Source organism: Salminus brasiliensis, chromosome 1 (genome assembly GCF_030463535.1).
Source record: "Salminus brasiliensis chromosome 1, fSalBra1.hap2, whole genome shotgun sequence".
NCBI classification, from domain to species: Eukaryota; Metazoa; Chordata; class Actinopteri; order Characiformes; family Bryconidae; genus Salminus; species Salminus brasiliensis.
The window spans coordinates 30913273-30934647 of NC_132878.1; the positions used below are offsets into that span (position 1 = coordinate 30913273).

Sequence of the window (21375 nt, forward strand, 5' to 3'; positions counted from 1 at the left end):
AGGAGGCATGTGTCAGTCCTCACCATCCCAGAGCTGGGAGGGTGGGAGAACTAAATAGTGAGTTGGTTAGTTGGTTATCTAAAAAGGGTTTAGTGTTACACTATTTGCTCTCTGCTTCCCCTGCAGGTCCCCAAGACATGTTTGAGTCGTCAGAGGGGGGCTGTCCTACACTGGGCTGCAAAGGAGTCGGACACATCAAAGGAGCTCGCTACTCTGGACATCACAGGTATGCGTGTGTGTGTTATCCTGACCTAGGAGTACTAGTTCAAATCTACAGACCCAAAACAAAAGTCATAGCATTTGACTTTTTCAAAATGGATAGATAAAAAAAACTGAATTTAGAAAACATGAACATACAAATATATTAAAACACATGAGCAATATTTAGGTTTTGCTTTTCTGAAGGCATTTAAATTCAAGATTTTGATATTAAAAGATTTAGAATTAGTAGTTGGAGAACAGTAAGCAATTCTAAGCTAAGAAAATAGAAAAGAATCTGACTGGAATGTCTTAAAAAAGAAAGAAACGACTGTTAAAAGGGCAATTTTTTTTTCTCCATGGTTTTGGATCTGTAGCCCACTAGCTTAGCTAGCTCACCTGCAGATAAACAGAGTATAAGGCAGCTCAGTTTAGCTGAGGGAGTGAAGTCGAGCGACTGGTGTTGAGAGCAACAGAAAGGCGAAGTGCGACAGGTTCTGCCCTGTACTTGTAGCCGGCTATCTAGGCTTAGATAAGTTAGCAGGGTAAAAATACCACAGCACAGACCGTGTTCCAGCTGAAGCTCAAATCACACACATTAGAGGATAAAGCTTCATACCTGAGAGCACAAGTGAATAGTTTTAGGAGTGTTTTCCACTGTTTTCAGGTATTTTAGTAGACTGGGTCATCCTGGTTTGCTCTGCTGCCTTTTAATCAAACTCCTCGCATCATAAAACTCGCAACTACGGTGAGCTTGTTTTATTTTCCCACCTGTGGCTCTCTTAAATGCACATGACCCAGGTTGCAGGATGGTTTATCACCATCGCTACAGGGCTGGAGGAGAGGAACATAGCTGTGTTCTCAGTGAAAAGCTGTGAAACATTGTTTTTATATTTGCTGGTTTTGTAATTGTTGGCCTCAAAACAAGCAGAAAAGGCTCAGAAGAGGGACTCTAACCTGTCCACATGGAATGCAAATCAAATGTAACGTTGTTCAGTTATGTAATAAATCTCAGCTTCAAACGAGTTAAACAGAGGAGAGGGTGGAAATGCACAGATGGACAGACAGAGAGCGAGAGGTACAGAGAGAGAGAGAGAGACAGAAAGAAACAGAGGGAGATGGTGAGAAAGCAAGAGTGAAGGGTTGAACAAACAGAAGTAGAGAGCAAGAGAGAGTTATAGGTAGTTTATGATGGTGTCAAACTGCAGATTTCTTTTACTACACAGATTGGTTTGGCTCAGATGAACACAAATTGAAATCGTTCTGCCCTACATTTTATTAGATCATTATGTGGTGGTTTTGGTTTGAAAGAATAAAAATACATGCCAGTTTTATTCATAATCTTCATGGTTGACTTAACATACCTATAATGTAGAGCTAGAAAACCTTAATGATATTAAATATAACATAGAAGTTCTCATCTTCACTGTAGTAGAATTCATTCAGATATAGGCCATATCTTCTCAAAACGCTACTAATAGGTGTAGTATAACTGTGAAAATAGATGTAGTGCAACTATGAAAATGGGCATTACCCGACCATGAAAGAAGGTTTTGCATAAAATGTGTGAAAATGTGTGTAGCATAACTATGAAATCTATGTAGTGTAACCATGGAAATGTGTAGAGTAAAAAACAATAACTTGGCTTTGGCGTTTCATCAAATAAATAAAGTTGTCTTTATACAGTGGCCCACCTTCACAGGTGAAGGAAGGACGTGGGAATAGCATAGGTTGCACAAGTAGCAAAGATGGTTCTTTGTTCTGTGGCCTCCGTACAATCTCATCCTGCATTATTTTATATTTGTAGTGCAACTATAAAAAGATTTTGCCCGACCATGAAAAAAGGTTTTGCATAAAATGTGTGGAAGTGTAGCATAACTATGAAATTTATGTAGTGTAACAATGGAAATGGGTGTTGTAATTGCTCAAATGTGATTCATCCATTGTTTCATTAGTGCATGTATAAGATTCCTATATATCATGTATATCCTATTCCTATTATGATCATTGCTATGGCCCAAACATTGTGGTGCGCTGAAATGAGGGTTACTGTGTAAAATAGTGTTGTAATTTTAACATAGTGGAAGTGAAATGTAGGGTATGTGTACTTTAATTACATCTGATTGGTTTGATTTGAAAATTGAAACTGTGGAGCAGAGGAGCATATAAAGGAAAAATGTGTCTTTGTCCCAAGTAATATGAAGGTGTGTAAATAGGTTTACTGTACCCATGGAAATGGACGTAGCGTGAAAAGGGGTGTAACATGACCATGAAAAAGGTTTAGCGTAACTGGTTAAAAAATGTTGGTATATATTGCAAAATATAATATGGGTAGATATAACTTGTTGAGATGTTAGGGGTGTGTGTGGGTGTGACGGGGAGAAAGATGTATAAAATATATATATATATATATATATATATATATATATATATATATATATATATATATATATAATGTATGTATGTATATATCATTCCCATTTGTCATTTCCTCTTTGCTCTGAGTGACAGCGCTGCCTGCTTCTATTTGTATGCTAATAGGCGTCTGTTTGTGAAAGTACCCGTCCCTCTTCTGCTCCCTCATCTCTGGCCTGGGTGGAAGAAATCAAAATCTGTACCTCTTTCTTATGAGCTAGGGTCCACCAAAACAAACACACACACACACCTCTCACTGTGTCTGTCTGGTGCTTCTCTCTCTGCATAGAAAGCTAAAACCCGTCATTTAAACTGCAGCTTTCAATACAGCGTTACAATGAGCGGATTAGCGAGGAATGAGCTCCAGAGTGTATGGATATCCGACAGGTGAAGGCAAAAACAGCGTGCGGGTGAGATTGTGACGCTTTAAATGTAAATGTAAACTTTTCACCTGTAGGCTTTGAGTGGAGATAAACACATTTCAGTGTTCTGTGTGTTTCTGTGTGTGTTTTCTTTCCTTAAAGAAAATCTTCCTACTGCTAGAAGGGTTTGGGAAAATTAACCTAACTAACTGATAAACATTTTGATGGCATATAGGGGTAAGGTACTCTCATTTTACCAGAAATTGTGCTCTATAAGAGTTCCACTCACTTGTAGAGACTGTAGCTCATCTGTTGATGCTCAGTTTGTGCTAAATGTCTTCTAACCCTTTATCAGTGGTGAGTTTCTGACCACAGCAGAGCAGCTCTTGTCTGGATATTATTGGGTTTTGGACCCCAGCAACACCACTGAGTCTGATACACTCATGCCAGCAACACATTCACTACCATAAACACTACCATGAGACTCACTGCTGTTCTGGGAACAGACCACCACAATAATAAACACTGGCTACAGATAGGCTGCAGTCTATAACTGAACAAATATAAAGTGGAGCTATGAGATGCCGCAGGTGATACGCATAAAGTGTCCACGGAGTATTAGCCAGAGAGTGAAAGCAGAAGGTAGGGGTTTCAAATAAAGTGTCCAGTGAGTCTGCAGTGTTGTCTTCATTTTGTCTACCTCTCTATTCTTCCTGTTCTAATCTTAACCTGTATGTTAATGTGGTGTATTTTCAGTGCCGTGGGCTGTCCGTACTCTGAAATCAACATGAATAAGGACTCTGTTCTGCCAGACCGTCTAAGCGGGGAGATGCCAGGCTCTGGCGTAGGCCGGCCGCGCCGGGAACCAAACCCCGACCCACACACAAATGCTCAGGAGTGAGTATTCCTCCTTTAAACTCTTAATGGAATGGTTAAGTAAAAAAAATAGCCAAATGTGTGCATCACATATAGTCAACTGACAATCTTTTATGGACTTGCTTACGTGCTTTCTAAAACTGTCTGACTCACTGTTATCTGTAAACATGGGCCCAAAGTACGGCACAGAGCTAAAACAGTAGTGTAAAAACAGTGTCAGATACCACATCAACAAGTCTGTTAGAGAATCCTGAAAAGCTCCACACAAGTGTGATGAGTTAAATGCACAGTTGGCACCATGCAAATTGGTGTACATAAGCTTCCATTACTTGTTGGCTACATTAGCCTTGTAGCTCCAGTGCAAAACAACCTCAGCCTAAATTCAAAGCACAAATACACCTTAGCTGGTTGACTATGTTTGGATTCAATGGGAAATGGTGTGCAATTGAATTACAGCACAATTCTTTTATGTTTGAGTTGCGCACTGATAAATTCTTGTTTGCTTCGATATTCAGGTATGCATCACCTCAATATCACCCAGTTCTCGCCACTATGACAGTGGAGCGTGTTGAATAGCTTCAGCACTATAGTTGCAATTTCAGTTTTGTAACGTGAGTTCTGCTAACAGCAACTGATGACACACATATACACTATCTTTATAAAGGTAGTGTTATTAAAAATGTAGTGTGTAGTGAATTACAATTTGAAATACAAACATTTAATTTACAGATTAATCCTGCACATCTTTTATCCTTATGTTTCAATGACAATGAAAAGAAATTAATTTATCGACTGAGACTGTCCAAATTTATGTTTCTTCTGGAATCAGGGGTATTAACAGAATGTTAATGCCCCCTTTGCTTCTATTGCTCTGGGAAGGCTTTACATTAGAAGTTAGAACATCGCTGTGAGGTGGATTTGATTGAATTTAGCCCCACAAGAGCATCAACGAGGTCAGGTACTGATTGGTATTGGTTGAACCTCCATCACGCTCTACAGCTCGATGCTGACGGTCTCTATTCCCCTCCTGTGGCTGCTCCAGAGTTTCTCTTTCTATCGGTCAGTGCTTTTCTATGAAGAATAAGCTGCTACTGGATACACCTTAAGGTCTGGATACTTTTGAACGTACTGTATAGTATATTTCTGCTTGTCCTTACAGACAGCGATGCAGGATGGATTGAAAGTTTATGGTTTGCACTTTGCACACAGTTTCTCCACTTGTTTCAGTCAACCCCCCTACCTTGTGCTTCCACTCACTGGTCACTTTATTGGAAACACCTACCTTGTGCTTCAACTCACTGGCCACTTTATTAGAAACACATACCTTGTGCTTCATTTCACTGGTCACCTTATTAGAAACACCTACCTTGTGCTTCAACTCACTTGTCACTTTATTAGAAACCCCTACCTTGTGCTTCCTCTCACTGGCCACTTTATTAAAAAACCCTACCTTGTGCTTCTACTCACTGGCCACTTTAATGGAAACACCTCCCTTTTGCTTCCACTCACTGGTTAGAAACACCTTCCTTGTGCTGCCATTTACTTTATTTTATTAGAAAACCTTACGTTGTTCTGCCACTCACTGGCCACTTTATAAGAAACCCCTCCCCTTTGCTTCCACTCACTAGGAAACCCAACATTATTCTGCTACTCACTAGCCACTTTATTAGAAACCCCTCCCCTTTGATTCCACTAACTTGCCACTTTATTAGAAACACTTTCCTTGTGCTGCCATTCACTAGCCACTTTATTATAAACACCTAATTTGTGCTACCACTTTATTGGGTACCTTATAGCTCCACTATATTGGTGTACATGGGTGTATACACTGTAGTTTTATCTGTTACTGCATTTTATCAGTCTTCTTCTATCCAATTCACTGATCATTTGGATCAACTCACAGTTGTCCAGATATTATTTGGGTGGTTTGGTCGGTCTCAGAAACTGACCACTGATGAAGCATTAGAGGAGAGCTAACACAAACTGTTATACAGCTATAAGAAAGAGGTTTCTGATGAAGTGGCTGTGGAGTGTGAATTGTGTAAGCACAAAGAGATGCAGTGATTTGGTCCAGAACCCGTTACTTGAGCATAACTTGAGTGAAGACATTCAGTTTGTTGATAGCTGCTCAGTAATTGGTTCAAAATCTCGATTCATCTTTTGCAGTCTCTGCAAACAACATATCAAGAAGAGACTAGTCCACAGTTTTCTGTGCTTAGATAAGGAGCTAATTGGCTGTGAAGAGCAAAACTGTACCGACACCCTCACACCCCCAGTTCACAGCCACTAAGAGTGGGCAGCTTTGGAGGCAGTTCCTCGTCTGGCTCTGCACTGCGTTCCTGGCAGCTCTGCTGGCGATTTTCTCTCTGTCTGATATCATTTTATTCTCAAATGCAGCAGGAATGCGAGGAACGCTAATGAAAGTCTTTGATCCAGCCAGTGAGATGTGCTCCTATTAGCAGCACTAATGGGCAACATTAGCTGTACTGTGTGTTGTTGTTGTTGTGCTAATGTTTGTGCACCACTACTGAGAGCACTGTTACGTGGCATATTTTTTTTTGTGTGTGTGGTCTTATGGCTTGCCATAGATGTCATTTTAAATGTATTTGTTCAGCCAGAAATGAGGTGTTTTGTGTGAACAGTATCAGTATTTGTCAGGCCCTCGTGGGTTGCACAAATTAACATGCTAAAGCCAGAACTAGCAGGTGCTTTCCCCTGATTGGTGGCCCACCGTGCAGTGCTTTTTCTGCATTCAACTTTGCTAAAGGTCGTCAGCCTGTGTGTGTTGATATGACTTGGGTCTGCCTGCCTCTGATGATGGATGAGCTTGGAGAGTCATTCATTTATTCATTCATCACTTCAATTTACTTCCCTCTTCTTTCTCATCCTCTTTTTCAGTAAACCTGTCTCCTCCACATCCCCTCACCTGGACAAGCCCAACATGCCAACCAGCACCATGGAGACGCTAATTAAGAAGCCTGTTGGGACCGAGACCAAGAGAAGGTAAAGCCAAGACTGTGTAAAAAGTGAAATCTGTGTTTATGAGTTCATCCTAAAAATGACTACCTGTGGTAACAAAAAGTTATTTTTAGAAGTACTTTAAAAGAAACACTTTTGTTGTAGTTTTTTTCCTTTTTTCTCCCAGTTTGATGCTTTCAGTTAACCCACCCATTAGTAGCTTTCCCTAGCACTAGCAATGCTCCCGAAAATAGGAGCGGAGCCAGCTTTTTTTCTCCGCCTCTTTTTTCGAACTGCCACGAATACAGCATTGCCAGGCAGCTGACATGCTCGACCCCCAGCTCCACAGCGGCAGCTAACAGACGCCTGTGTCGGCCAACATCGCTTAAGAATGATGAGGAGAGAGAGACTCTGATTGATGATGGCAAAGCGACATGGCTCAGGATTCGAGCTCGCGACCCCCAGGCCATAGTGGAAGTGTATTATACTTCTAAACCACTATGACCTAAAATATATATTTAATAGAGTGTGTGTGTGTGTGTGTATGTATGTATATATATATATATATATATATATATATATATATATATATATATATATATATATATATATATTTGTTTTTTTTGGGGGGGGTAGATTTAAGCTCTAACTTTAACTGTGTGGGATAATAACTATTATAATTTCTCATTTGAAATTATATGATAATTTGTCATTTGAGATTGTTGTACAAATATTAGAAGATTAACAGATTCATCTTCAGATTAACAGATTTTACAAGACATTTCTGATCATTTTCTGACTCAAAGCATTAAACCAAATCTACATATAATTTATTTAATCATTAATAATATTCTGACAATGAAATTCAAAATTAAATTTACTTGGAAAAAACTGGAGGAATTTCACATGCAGTGTAAAGGATGGCTAATCAACAGATGGGCTACAGTCAGTAACACTATACCACTTAATGATGCCTGCCAGACTTTTCGAATTCTGTTCATCCGAGGGTAACTTGTAATGCCTGCTGGCCCCTCAGAGCCCTGTGAATCACAAATTGGCTTGTAATCCCCAGAAACATGTTCCAAGATAGGAATCACAAGATCAACTCGTAATGCCTGCTGACTGAATTAAAAAAAAAATCTGCCTGATGGCCCGCCAGAATTTTGATCTAGTTTAGGATTGACTTGTGATGTCTGTTGGCCTGACTAGATTCTGTTGTAGCTTTTGGACTCCTAATGTCTGCTGACTGTTTTGAATGGAAGTCTTTGGAGAAACCTGGCCAGTCACACCACCCTTTTGTGGTTTAAGATCAGCTCTTGATGCCTGCTGACCTTAAAGAACTTGTAGATGTTAATCATAGATGTGAGTGACTCATGGCTTGGCTGGTGATGCCTGCTGCTCATGCGTAATATCTCTTGGCTGCTTCTGTTGAGTTTGGGAGGATTTGTAATCTGATAATGGAAAAGGAACAGAGACCCAGAATGATTTGTGTGATTACTCACATTCACACACAGTTGGGAGGTTTGATAAATAAAACAATAAACAAGTTCTTTTTTCTCCTCTAAACGTGTTCCATCAACCTGTCAATGTCTCACGCCAAGAATAGCCAGCTGACTGTCTTATGAACTTTCCTTTTTTCTATAATGGCTCTGCCTAGCCACTGTACTTTATTGTAGAAAAAGACTTGTTTGTAAATAAGGGCTGAAATGTTTCTAAACAATGGAGCGATAGGTACAAATCCATACACCCAATTAGATTAATAATTTAGTGGTGGTGAAAATTAATATTTGCCAAGGCATCTCAACTTCCTGTTTGTGATCATGACTGTCAACCGCTGGTAGCCTCTCTTTGCTCACATAAGGGTTTGTTTGACAGCACATTAGATTGATCAACACACATTACCAATGCAAACGTCCAATTAGAATTAATGAGAGATGATGGTGGATTCGCAGGACAGAATCCTCGCTCTATTACACTGTTATTACACTGTTATTACACTGTAACCACCCACTCACTGGGTAGGTGATATGAACAGCCTATGCAATGAAAGCAGCAGCAGGACTGGTAATATGTCTACTAGTGTCTGTCTATGAGCCACCAGGTTTATTGTGATGTTAAGAGGAAATAGCATTAGTATGTACATGTAGTACATAATTCATATAGCACATAATTACACATGGTGTTGTATTACATGATCACATTGTAATATATGTATATTATTATACAGAACCTATGACAAAGTGGGAAAAAAATAGTGCCTCATTGAAACCTTTTCATTTAGTATTGAGTTTGTAACATGACCAACTTGAAGCCCTGCTGAAAACTCCTAAAGAGTTTCCTTTCACATATAAACTTCATAACCTCAGACGTTTCCTTTTAAAGGCACACACATACACACTTTACTATGAACAGACTGTTAACCAAAAGCATAAGCTCTTCGAGGACACGTTGTGATTCAAGATGAAGCACACTATTGCCCGGCTGATTCGCCATTTCCTCCAAGTCTGAGACAGAGTTTGTTTTGGTAGACTGGAGATGTTAATCTCCTTAATAAGCTGTTACTCGTTTGTCCCAAAAATAGCCATGAACACTCTGAGAGTATTTATATTACTTTCAAATAAGATTTAGCGGCGCCAGGCTTTTTTGTTCCCTATATTGCCTGGGAGAGCAGCAGAAACGTGAGAATATATTGCGAATACTTAGAGGTGAGAATATACTCAGCCAGGAGAACAGAGAGGCTTTCCATAAGACTGTTTAGCATTAGTCAAAGCTGGAATAAACAGACGTGCCGACTGTAAAGACGCGGCTGGCAGTAATTCTGCCGAGTGGCTCCACTATGCGCTGTAATGTGATTCATGTCATAAACCAGTGTGATTTCTTACTTCTGTCTGAAGTACACAGTGAAAGGATCAGTGTTGGAGTAATGCTGGTGGTTTTGCTGTGTGTAAGTACAGTGCGTCGTTTGACGTCAGTGCATCAAATAGAAAATGTTCTTGGCAAGAATCCGCTGTCTTTCGTATGCTTTTTGGGCTGGGTTGTTTCCAGCAATGAGAAACTAGAGAAAGAATCCCGCCTCACCTTCACTACAGCACACAAAGGTCCTTATTCAGTAAAATCGTTCATTCAAACCAGATCTGAGGCACATTCTTATTTATAGCAGCAACAACTGCAACAAAAAAATGTAAGTTAAAGTTGTGTATTCAGTCATCAATTGATTGTCTGATTCAGACAGAGGCAGCAGAAAGTCTTATTTAGCTTATTCCTGTCTTCATCTTATTAATGTGCTGATTTTGATGGACTGTCAGCAGTTATAGCTGTAAGTGGTAATCAGTGGGGTCAAAGCAATTGAATCACCTCAGAATTGGCTTGGTTTCTTAACTTTTTTGCCTTTTTCACTCCTCGTGAGTTTTCATGTGTAGATGTCACTCTGACAATCAATTCTGTCGTGTCTCAGGGTTGGTCGGCCGTGTAAGGTGCGGAAGGTCAAAGTGGAGGAGCCCCCACACGAAGAGGAAATGGAGAGCGAGGTGTCGTCCACCGTGGAATCCAAAGGTACTGTGTGAAGGAGTTAAAGTCTTATGTCCACCACATTAACCAACCAGTCTTCTTTTATCTAACATATGACCTGGCAAAGCCATATTAATCTTTGCTGTAGCTAAGGTGTAATGCAGTCAATAAACTTTGCTCAGCTTTCTGCGAGCAAAGAAAGATTGCTCAAAGCAGGATGTCTTAACTTAGTGGTGTCGGCTCCACCAGGCAGCAATGCTCAGGCTGAATGCTATTGGTGGTTGGTGGTCGTTTCTGGAGCAGCAGGCTGTATTCACTAGCATTATGAGACAAAAAAATTTGATTGTGGATTTCAGAAGAAATATATAAGATTTTATTTATCAGTATTTTTTAAAGTATTTTCTAAGCTTCATTTAACACCTGATCATGAATGACTTAACATGTCTTCACATTCAATATCTTTGCATTGAATAAAAAACTTTTACCTTATTGCTTAGTTAACAAAGAGGAAATGCTCTATTGTAATACATCTCACTTTTATTAAGACCCTTGTATATAAACAAACCTCTGTGCAAACCCCACTGTGCTGGCAGTGAGCTTTCCTTCCACTTTCACATTGGTTCTCTACAAATGTCCAGTTGCTTTTCAGTACACCCTTTCCTGACACATGCATTCAGTTACAGCTTGTATAATCTCCATAGAAAAGCCCTGACCAACAGAACAGGGTGCTCCGAAGCAGTTACACATAAGACTAAGGTTGCCCAATAAATGGATTGGGCTATGGTAATGATGGAGCCCTATCCAGCACATTTGGCGAGAGTTGGAGTGACCGAACAAATCTTTCAACCTCAGTACCTGACCTCTCTAATGCTGTGGTGGTGCTGAACTTAATCAAATCCTCTTCACAGCAGTGTTCCAGTATCTAGTGTAAAGCCTTGCCAGGGGCTGTGACTGCAGCAAAGAGGGACAAACTCCCTATTAATACCCCACCCATGCTTAGCGATACGTTTTGTTTAATTACAGCCTCCAAAAGTAGGCCTGTTTTGGGTATGCAGGCATGGTTTAGGTGTGCAGTTAGCACCATGTTATTCACTTGTTAGCTGCCTTGTAGCTTGGAAGACAACCAAAGAAACAAATGTCAGACACTAAACATGATCTGTGTAGATTTTCTTACCCTATAGTAGCATAAAAAAGAAAGGAGCAACCAAAAAGCTATCAATCTTAGCCACAGATTTTGTTGAGCAGTTGGTATGCTAGGCTGATATTCTCCACATGGCGACATTAGCATGCATGCCAGAGATTGCGAGCTTATTTATTAGAGAAAGGGTTTAGACGACTGTGCTGTGGGACGTACAGGATGGTGTCATCAGGTTCTGGAACTGTTTTCAGATCAGGTAGCCTCCACAGCTGATTGGATTGAAGTGAAATTGGTCTCTTAACGAGAAGGAAAACCTTGATGAGGCTTTTCTCTGCTTCTGCCCACCCACTGACGGACATTTCAGAGGAATCTCATTTGTTTTCTTTGCTTGGAGCCTGCTGCTTTCACTCACACATACACACACATAGTCCTGGCACACCATTCTTTTATCACACATTAGCATAGCCTCGACAGACGGCTCGATTACTTATCATCCTAACTGTTCAATGTGCTTTTTTTCTATTTTTTCCCCTTCTATTCTCCGACTTATTCCTTATTCTCTCTACCTCTCTCTCTCTCTCTCTCTCTCTCTCTCTCTCTCTCTCTCTCTCTCTCTCTCTCTCTCTCCCTCCCTCTCTCTCTGTAAGTCGTTTGCTTAACCTATCAAACTGTTCCTCTTGGTCCTTTGAGGGGAGGGCTTCATACCCTAATGAGCCTGTAGATGAAATTCCAGCCACGAGGCCACAACTCATTATATTCCATCAATAGAGCTTCACTAAAGCTGCCTTTGGCCAGAATTCGAAATAATAATAGAGTTTCCCAGGCAACCCTGGTTTAACCTACTGGCCGGCCAATTGGAAAATGCGCTGGACAGTCCAGTGAGCTCGATTCACAGGCAGAAGTCTCCTTGAGTAAACAAGTGTTCTTTTAAGTCACTTGCACTTTGGGCAAGATTTATAAAACACATGGCCAGATTTACAGTGAGTGCAAAGAGTGTCACGGTAGCCATGACTGTTGGCAGTTCATAAGATTACATCATCATGCTAAATAATCCACATGTTTGTATGAACACGCAATCTTGTAGCATGTACACACACTCAACAGATTAGCACTAGAAGCGTTGTGCCTGTCTGATTTATACTTGTTAAACTCCGATCATCTGACCACTGTGACTACCAGAATTGTGTTGGTTTTACCTACTTTACCTATTTATACTTATGAACTTTTTCATGTTCATACTCAAAAGGCCACTGCGTCTTTTTACAGGGAAGCTACTATTGACATAGAATGATCACTAGATGGAACTTTTTCACATCATTCAATTCTGTTTCCCTATCTAAAGGGATTAAGGAAGTTAGGACGTTTTATTAGTCTCTCCGTCATTCAGCGTAATGTTTTAAAAGTACATTTGAGTATTTTTTTTTTATTTTTGTTTGTTTAAAGACTAGGGTTAGGGTTAGGTTAGGGTAGGGTTTTCCCCCCTAATATTAGCATGAAGCTATAACAGTAAAGTAATGTAATTTTTTATTTTTGTTCCTTATGTTCCTGCTATTTGTTTGTTTTGAACATTGATATATTTCTTATAATTCATATTAACATCTATTTATATTTTATTTGTCTTATGTTATCAAGTCATCTAACTAACATCCTGAGTTAATCCTGTATGAATAAATCATGTAAGCATATTTAATTAACAGTTATTAATTGACAAGTCTTCAGTAGGCCTATTTGCTATTTGCCATTTAAGTAGATGACAAAATGTTTCTCAAAACCACTTTTATCACACTTTATTCTCTTTTGGACAACTTTAATAAGTTTGTTAATAAGTAAAAACTGTAGTATTGGTCATTTATTTTTTCCTTTACATCATAAAGTAGCATATCATACATACCATGTATTCATGCACCCAAACACTTTAAACATTCCTTGGAAACTTGTGTGTGTGTGTAGGTTTCTGTGTTCTGTAGAGTTGTTATACCCATCAAAATCCAATTTTTTCACGTTTCATGTGTTTTTAGGACAGTTTTCCTCAGATCTCTGGGGTAAATGGCATGTAACTCCCCAAACACAATTTATGTAAATAATGTAATTAAGTAATTATGTAAATGTCATGAAGATTTCTGGAAATGATCTGTGCTTCTAGGTATATGTAGGTCAAACAGGCCTTGTTCTGTTAGTAAGACGCCACAGCGGTCAAATGACCGGCACTTGGTGCTTCTAGGGTTAACCCTAAGCTGTCATGCCAAAAACTAAAACCTGTAACTTTACAAAAGAAGGAAAAAAACTTTTCTGTGGAGATCAATGTAAAACAGTTTTTCAGCATTTCTTTCGATCCATTAATCATTACATTTCAACACAATATGACAAATTATTTTTTCCATTGTTTATTTGTTGCTTTATTTTACCAAACATTACTTCATATGTATGAGCTCATTACTGTCATTTTAAATGTACTAAGATATATATATATATATATATATATATATATATATATATATATATATATATATATATATATATATAAATTAAGATGTGGTTCGTGTAGCATTCTCACTGACATGTTAAACATAATACACACATGTTATACAGGTAAAATGTCAAAAGTAAATAATCTGGGATTCTCTGCCATCCATTTGGTTGTAATAACTGTTGGTGAGAATCTGTATTGACTCGTCCAGTTCTGGCTCACTCACACCTGCAGCTTTTTGCCCGACTCATTCCCACCCACATATATAGGCTTTTGTCTCAGTTTGTGTTTGATGTTCTCCTGTTTGTTTTGGATTTCCGCTGTTCTGCTTTTTTAGTTAGTTTCTGAGGAGTGATTTGCCTTGCCTTCCCGTCATTTGACCCCTGCCTGTTCCATTAACTGTGAGTACTGGATTTGCCCAAATAAAGACACTTCTGCAGCCTGCCTCAACTCATTACTTCACTACAGATAATAACACAGACACATTCATAACACAGAACCATGTTGTACTCAAACATTATGCTGCAACAGGCCGTGCTTTAACTTTGCTTTCCCATGACAACAAGCGGAGTGAAATCACTGGCAATCCAAGCCCTCGAATGACCCACAGTTTTCATTAAATATTGAAAACATAGTGCATTAATACATAATATATTTAATGTGTATGTATGTGTAGCAAAGACCAAACCTCATCCACATGTCAAAACAGCATCAGAAAATCTGCTTAGCAGAAGAGAGACAAGTTGTATTTGATCCATTTACACATCTTTCACCTGGGCTGTGTGAAGATCTTGGTACTCTTATTTGGTCTGCTAACTAAGAGACCAGTCACACCTTTAAATGAACTAAATCTGCCAAGTTTGGAACACAGAGATGATAAAATGACACTCACTGCTACAATGGTACCGCTCTGTACAGTTGCATCTCCGAATGCACAACATATCCAACGCTGAAGTGAATAGGCTGCAACAGCTAAAGGCCTCACCATGTTCTGCTTTTGTCAGCCAAGAACAGAAAGCTGAGGCTGCACTGGACACAGGCTTAACAAAACTGGACAGGCTTAAACACCGGAAAAACATAGACTGGTCTGATTAATCTTTATTTCTGCTGAAGCACAGATGGTAGGGTCAGAATTTGTCACCAGCATGATGATTCCATGGACCCAACCTGCCTTGTGTTAACAGTCAAGGCTGGTGGAGGTGGTGTAATGGTATGGGGAATAAATTCTTGGCACACTTTGAGCATGTTAATGCTAATTGCTGCTGATCCTGTGCATCCCATCATGGATACATTTTTACGCATCTTCTAATGGCTACTTCCAGCATGATGATGCACATTGTAACAAAGTAAAAGACGTCTGAGACTGGTTTCATGAACATAATGATGAGTTTAGTGTTCTCCAGTGGCCTTCCCAGATCTGAATGCAGTAGAACACCTTTGGTATATATAATAGAACTTCTATCTGCAGAAATTGTGTAATTCATTCATGTCAACATTGACCAGATTCTTAAAGTAATGTTTCCAACATGTTGTAGATTCCATGCCATGAACAATTCAGTGCTAAGGGAGGCCCTATTCATGAATAGTGATCCTTAGGTGCTCTGTGATTGTAGGATTTATTTATCACTCATATCAGACCATTTGTGTGGGTCTTGCTGTGTGTTTCTTTCTCTTTTTCTGCTCCTTAATGCCATCTGCCACTGTGAAAGTAGAGCAAATTATCCCTTCATCGGATTCCTTCTACAGGATGTATGCTAATTCAGTCACACCTTTAGCTAACGGGAGATTATAGATATGGTGGAGAGAAGGCCGCTTTTGTGTGCAGATTAGTCTCAGGCTAACTCAATTTACGGAGAGAGCTTTAGCCCGTTGTTCTGAGCTGAGGTGCGGGAACCAGGATTTTGGGTCTAAATATGTTTTTAAATGACTTTCATTTATCACTGTGCTGAAATGGAATACATTTGAATACATAATTTTTATGAGAACATTCAAGAGTCATTCAAAAGTATATGCATACATTTTCCAGAGCCTGTAGTTTCCCTTGTATCTCACACATACAACACATACACTTGTATCCTATACAGTGTAGAATTTAGATGCTTTTGATTGCATTGATCAGCCCCATGTTTGTCCGTGTATTCTCATCCATCACCCTGTGGTCAGTCTGAAGAGATCTGGATGGAATAAAGGGCATGAAATGACCAGCCCACAGCTCTCAAACTGGATGCGAAGGCCAGCGAAGGGAGTTCTATGGAGTGTTCTTTGACTTCTAACAATGGTGGAACCCCTTTAGGTACTCCTGTAGAGTAGACGAAGAACACTTTAAACAGACAAAGAACCATGTAAGAACTCTAATGGTTATTTGTAGACACATTGCCTTTACTAAAGATCCCTTAAAGAAAAAATTCTGACAACTTAGACTTCTTAATAGTTTCATAAATTGTCTGATTATGTCCATCCATCTTGTTGCTGGGCATCCTCCTCCTTCAGCTGGTCCAAGCATAGCTGTCCATTCCAATAAACCATTTATTCTTTGTGTCCAAAGCTTTAGTTTGGTCCTTTGTGCTTTGAGCCTGAAGTGAAGCTCGATATGATCAAGGATCCATTCGTTTGTCTTCTTTGCCATCCAGGCTGTTAAAGAAAGTCCAAGCCTGCAACAAAGTTCAAAGGTTACAACAGTCATTGAATATCAATGATGGCTGTTTGTGGAGGGGAGCTTTTAGAACATTCTAGGTCTTCGAAGAAGGCCAAATGATTTCTGGCAACTAAAAAAAACTAAACAAAAGGTTTTCTCAGGGGAGGATGGAGAAAAACACTGACAAGGACAATCTGGACAAAGAGAAAATCATACAGTCAATGTGAAAAGAATCTTCTGTCCCTGTACTAAACAGTGTTTTAGCAGTGCTAGAATAAATATCATCTGATTTAAAGAGTTTATCAAAAATACAGCATTAACGGTTTAGTAAGTACAGACAATTTTCACACATTCCTTTACAGGCTCAAAAGTAATGGGACAATTAATTGATAAACAGTTTAATTGCCATGTGCTGCCTGTTTCAAAAATCAAATTCAAATTCAAATTTTATTTGTCACATACATAGTCATACACAGTATAACTTGCAGTGAAATGCTTTTTAGACAGTCTGCCCACATCAAAGCTATACAATAAAGATCTAAATTTAAACTTAAACTAAACCTTAACTTAACCGTGAAATAAAGTGCAAAAGTGCAAAAATAGATATATTTATAAATATAGAAATAAAAGAAGTAAGTAAAATAACTATTCCATCTGTAAATATACAGATGGAATAGTGCGTCTGTATATATATATATATATATATATATATATATATATATATATATATATATATATATATATATGGTACTGTACATAAGTATGTATACTTATGTACATATTTATCTGTATGTGAGTGTATGTGTGAGTTAAAAAGAAATATTTGCGTTTTTTGTCCGTAGTGAGTTGTCCGTGAGCCATAGTTGTGTATTGTGTATCTGAGCCTGATCTTATGTGGCTGAAAATAACTGTTTGCAAACTGTTTTCAAAGATAGCCGCAGAGTGAACAGAATTTCCTATAAAGACTTTTACTCTCTTCTTCGCCGGTAGTAAGGCACCACAGCATTGCATCATGGTACACATTGGAAATTGTAGACTAAATTTTGCAATGTGTTATGTGTGTTAGATTGTTAAGTATATAGGGGTTGACATGTTTTGTTGAGATTTTGAACAACACTACTACATTTCTGCAATAGGAAGCAATTCCGAACGCATCTTTTTAGTGTTTTAGAGAAGGTGGTAAACTGTTCCAGACTGAAGGTCTTTGATGAGAGAGAGTCAATTATCTGAGAAAAGCAAGCTAAAAGGAAGCTGCCTCGAGGTCATTAGAAGACTAGAAATATTGGCATGTTTGAAAGTGATTTATTTTACGCATTGAGTATCTGAAGGCTCTGAAACAGTGGACGAGAGCTGGCACAATAATTGGCTAAAATTAACATTTAAATGAAACATTTTTGTTGGTGTTTTTTTTTTTTAACAGAGTCAGAAATTATTTCAGCTTATGTGAGTCTGGTACTTAATTACAGGGATTGAAAGTGATGGCCTGACACACACAAACACACTCTCACATATCCTGTAATGAAACCTGACGAGGATGAGACCAAAAGAATGAATTGGAAAGGATGGGAGACTCTCAGAGGTTTAGTGAGAATGGATTTCTGTTGTAATTCCAGTGGCTGTTGTGACAAGTCAGTGTCAGTCTAACACAGACAGTGCCTACATGACTATTGTTTGTGCTTGTGTCCATTATAGAAAGTCCATTCTTTCCGTAAATTCACTAATTTAGTAAATGATAGACAGAATCTACTCTCTCCTCACTGCGCTACACAAACATCCGAAAAGCTTTCAGAAGCCTGCTGTTGTTACTGTCATTTCTCTCTACTGTTGAAATCATTCATACAAAACTACAGCATGACTTAGTAGTTGCCTTGTGTTAAAACCGTGACTTCTATCAAGACTCCGAACTGTCTTGTTAGCAGGTTTTTTGTAAATATACAGACACAACAGAATTAATTAGCAGCACTGGTGCGGATGTTAAAGACAGTACAAGGAGCCTGTGTTGAGAAAAACAGATATGGCAGGAGTGAGAGGAGCTAAATGAACATCACAGTCCCAGCAGTGTCCCAGTGGCGTTAAATAGTGTGGCTTCACTTTAGCAGAAACATCAGCTGGTGCTCAGAAGAATGGGTGTTATTGCCTGTGAACAGGGTCACTGCTGCCTTCACTAATTAAACACTTGATGATGACTTAATAAGAATAATAGTCTAGCGACAGCACCAGATGGCCTTCAAACTTCAATATCCTGTGTAGTATTACTATTATTTCTAGGAGAAATCCACTGACATTTTAAAATTCAGGAGATGAAATGAAAATGTTTGGTGAAAAATGTTGCTTACTCTAGGAAAACTTGCCAACTCTAACGTCTTTACAGCGGTGCTGACAGGAACCAGAAGTCACCATCACACAAATACATTCATTTTATATACTATCTAAACCCACCATTGAATCTATGCAGAGTCTTCTGAGTGTTAAATGGAATACAGATGATGGTAAAGTAGTGGTAAATATGTGTTTTGTTTTTTTTTGCTGCACAATGCCCTACATGAATCCCTCCACCACAAAATAATGTTTAGGCCGAAAACTTCTCAAAACTCAGTCAAACATTATCTGATATAGCGTGGTGTAATACTTCTGAGGCAGTTTTTGAGGCAGTAAGCTCTTCAGGTTCTGTAAATAACATCAGTTGGTTGAAGTTTTATCCAGAATTCATTTTGAATTGAAAAGACATCGTGGGTGTTTCTAATAAAGGGGCCAGTGAGTGGAAGCACATGGTAGAGGATTCTAATAAAGTGAATGAGAGCACAAGGCAGGGGGTTCCTATAAAGAGGTAGTGTAAAATTACAAGTCAACACTGTAATTGTTGTTCTGTCTTCGTCTGTCTCTCACAGAGTTGACTCTGCAGCAGGCTCTGCACCAGTCCGTGTTTATGCCGTTCTCCACTCCATCTCCCAGCATGCCTCAGTGCTGGGATCAGCACAGTAAGCTCCTCCCATCGGTGGCTGGAATCACAGCCAGTAAAGTGGCCACCTGGAGCGTGGAGGAGGTATGAGACTTAAAGTATTTTTATTATGCCTCGTTGTTGATGTCTCTAAGCACAAGAGATTGTTTTTGCTTGCACAAAACAAGCAAACAGTGACATCCGGACGTATTTCATCATTCTGGAAAATAAGAAGATCCCAGAAGCTAAATGTCTGCATTTTACCAGATCTGTAACTCATGTGGATCCGTTTGCCAGTCAGCTCAGCCATTATTTACTAGGGCCATCAGTTACAGATCAGGCAAAACCAGGGAAGGCATACAGAAAAGGTTTGAAGTAAGTCAGGATTTGGACGCAGACAGAGTTAATGAGAGCCTTTATTTCAGCTCAGATGTTTGAGCTGTTTATGGAGCTCCACACTTGATGAAGACAGATGGTTATCTTTGACTTTTATTAAAAAGGTCTAGATGTTGACGTATAAAGCAGATCTGTCATCCTGGCTGGTGGAAACACCAAAGAAAACGTGAATGGTGGAGTAAGTTCTTAAAAATAGGTCAAAAGTAATGCTGCGTTTTCATCATGATAGAATTGCCTTAAGAAACCACAAGCTCTACACGTGTTTGAAATCTTTGACGACCAAATAAATTCTGTATAGCGTGTAACAGCATTTGCTCTGAGAGACTGTTTCTGAGCCTTTCGCTTCTCTGAGCTTGCTCGTCTGAAGAAAATGAAGATTTGCATAATGGTACATAAATTTTAAAAATGACTTCCTCAGTGTACAACAACTACAACCTGTAAATGTGCTCAGTGAAGATAATGACTTTAGGAGACACGGCTTCTTCAAGCTCATTTAAAAGTTTCCGATGATAAATCGAGGACATGTGGTAAACGGATGCATATAAAACAGCTTTGCTCCTGTTCATTTTAGAACACAAGAAGACATATCACAAAATTGTCAGGACAGATGATCAGATCCTGTATGGTTTACTAATTTAGGATTATGGTTCACTCTCACAAGTTGTTATAGGATGTGGTGTAACTTGCTAGAAAGGTTGACTCATGCTCTTTTATCCAGGTATAGGAAAGGGTACAGACAGCTTAACAAGGTAAACTAGAGGCATTTGAGTTCATTCTGTACCCTCATGGGTGTCCTCCTTGTTGATTCGCAGGTGACCGAGTTCATCCAGGGCCTGCCGGGATGTAGGGAGCAAGTGCGCACTTTCAGGGAGGAGGTAATAAATTATGCTCTCACCAGAACCACTGTGTGGGCTCAAAGCAGAGTCTTCACTCATTCTTCACTCATTCACCACGGCTGGCAGCATCGAAAAATCCAATATGGCTCAAAAGGGAGCTGTTTAAATAATTCTGTTGGATTGGTGTTTTTGTGCTTTTGTTATTATTCTCTTTTTACATTATTTATCGATACTGACAGATAATATGAAACTGAACACACAGACACACACACACACACTCAGTATTGTCTTTGCACTTATCTCTTTATCTTTGACCTTTACTTTAGATTTGTTTTTTAATTTCTGTAACTCAAATTAGTGTTTGTGTGAAGTGTAGTGGCATTTGGTAGGTGTTTCTAATACAGTGGCCAGTGAGTTAAAGCACAAGGTAGGTGTTTCTAATAAAATGGCCAGTGAGTGGAAGAACACGGGAGGGTTTTTTTTATTAAAGTGGCCAGTGAGTGGAAGAACACGGTAGGGGTTTCTTTTAAAGTGGCCAGTGAGTGGAAGCACATGGTAGTTTATAATGAAGTGGCCAGTGAGAGGAAACACAAAGTAGGTGTTTCTAATAAAGTGGCCAGTGAGAAGAATAAAGTGAAGGGTAACCTTC

General features: G+C 39.1%; 1 protein-coding gene across 5 annotated transcripts in view; it reads left to right on the forward strand.

Annotated features, from left to right (window-relative positions):
* The window catches only part of l3mbtl3 (L3MBTL histone methyl-lysine binding protein 3), an 83212-nt gene that overhangs the window by 56356 nt on the left and 5481 nt on the right, over nucleotides 1–21375 (forward strand). For all 5 annotated transcript variants that reach the window (XM_072677125.1, XM_072677132.1, XM_072677140.1 and 2 more), the window contains exons 16-21: nucleotides 127–226; nucleotides 3732–3872; nucleotides 6750–6854; nucleotides 10264–10361; nucleotides 19445–19599; nucleotides 20703–20765. In XM_072677125.1, coding sequence (XP_072533226.1) covers nucleotides 127–226; nucleotides 3732–3872; nucleotides 6750–6854; nucleotides 10264–10361; nucleotides 19445–19599; nucleotides 20703–20765 — 662 coding nt within the window. The remainder of the gene's footprint in view (nucleotides 1–126; nucleotides 227–3731; nucleotides 3873–6749; nucleotides 6855–10263; nucleotides 10362–19444; nucleotides 19600–20702; nucleotides 20766–21375) is intronic.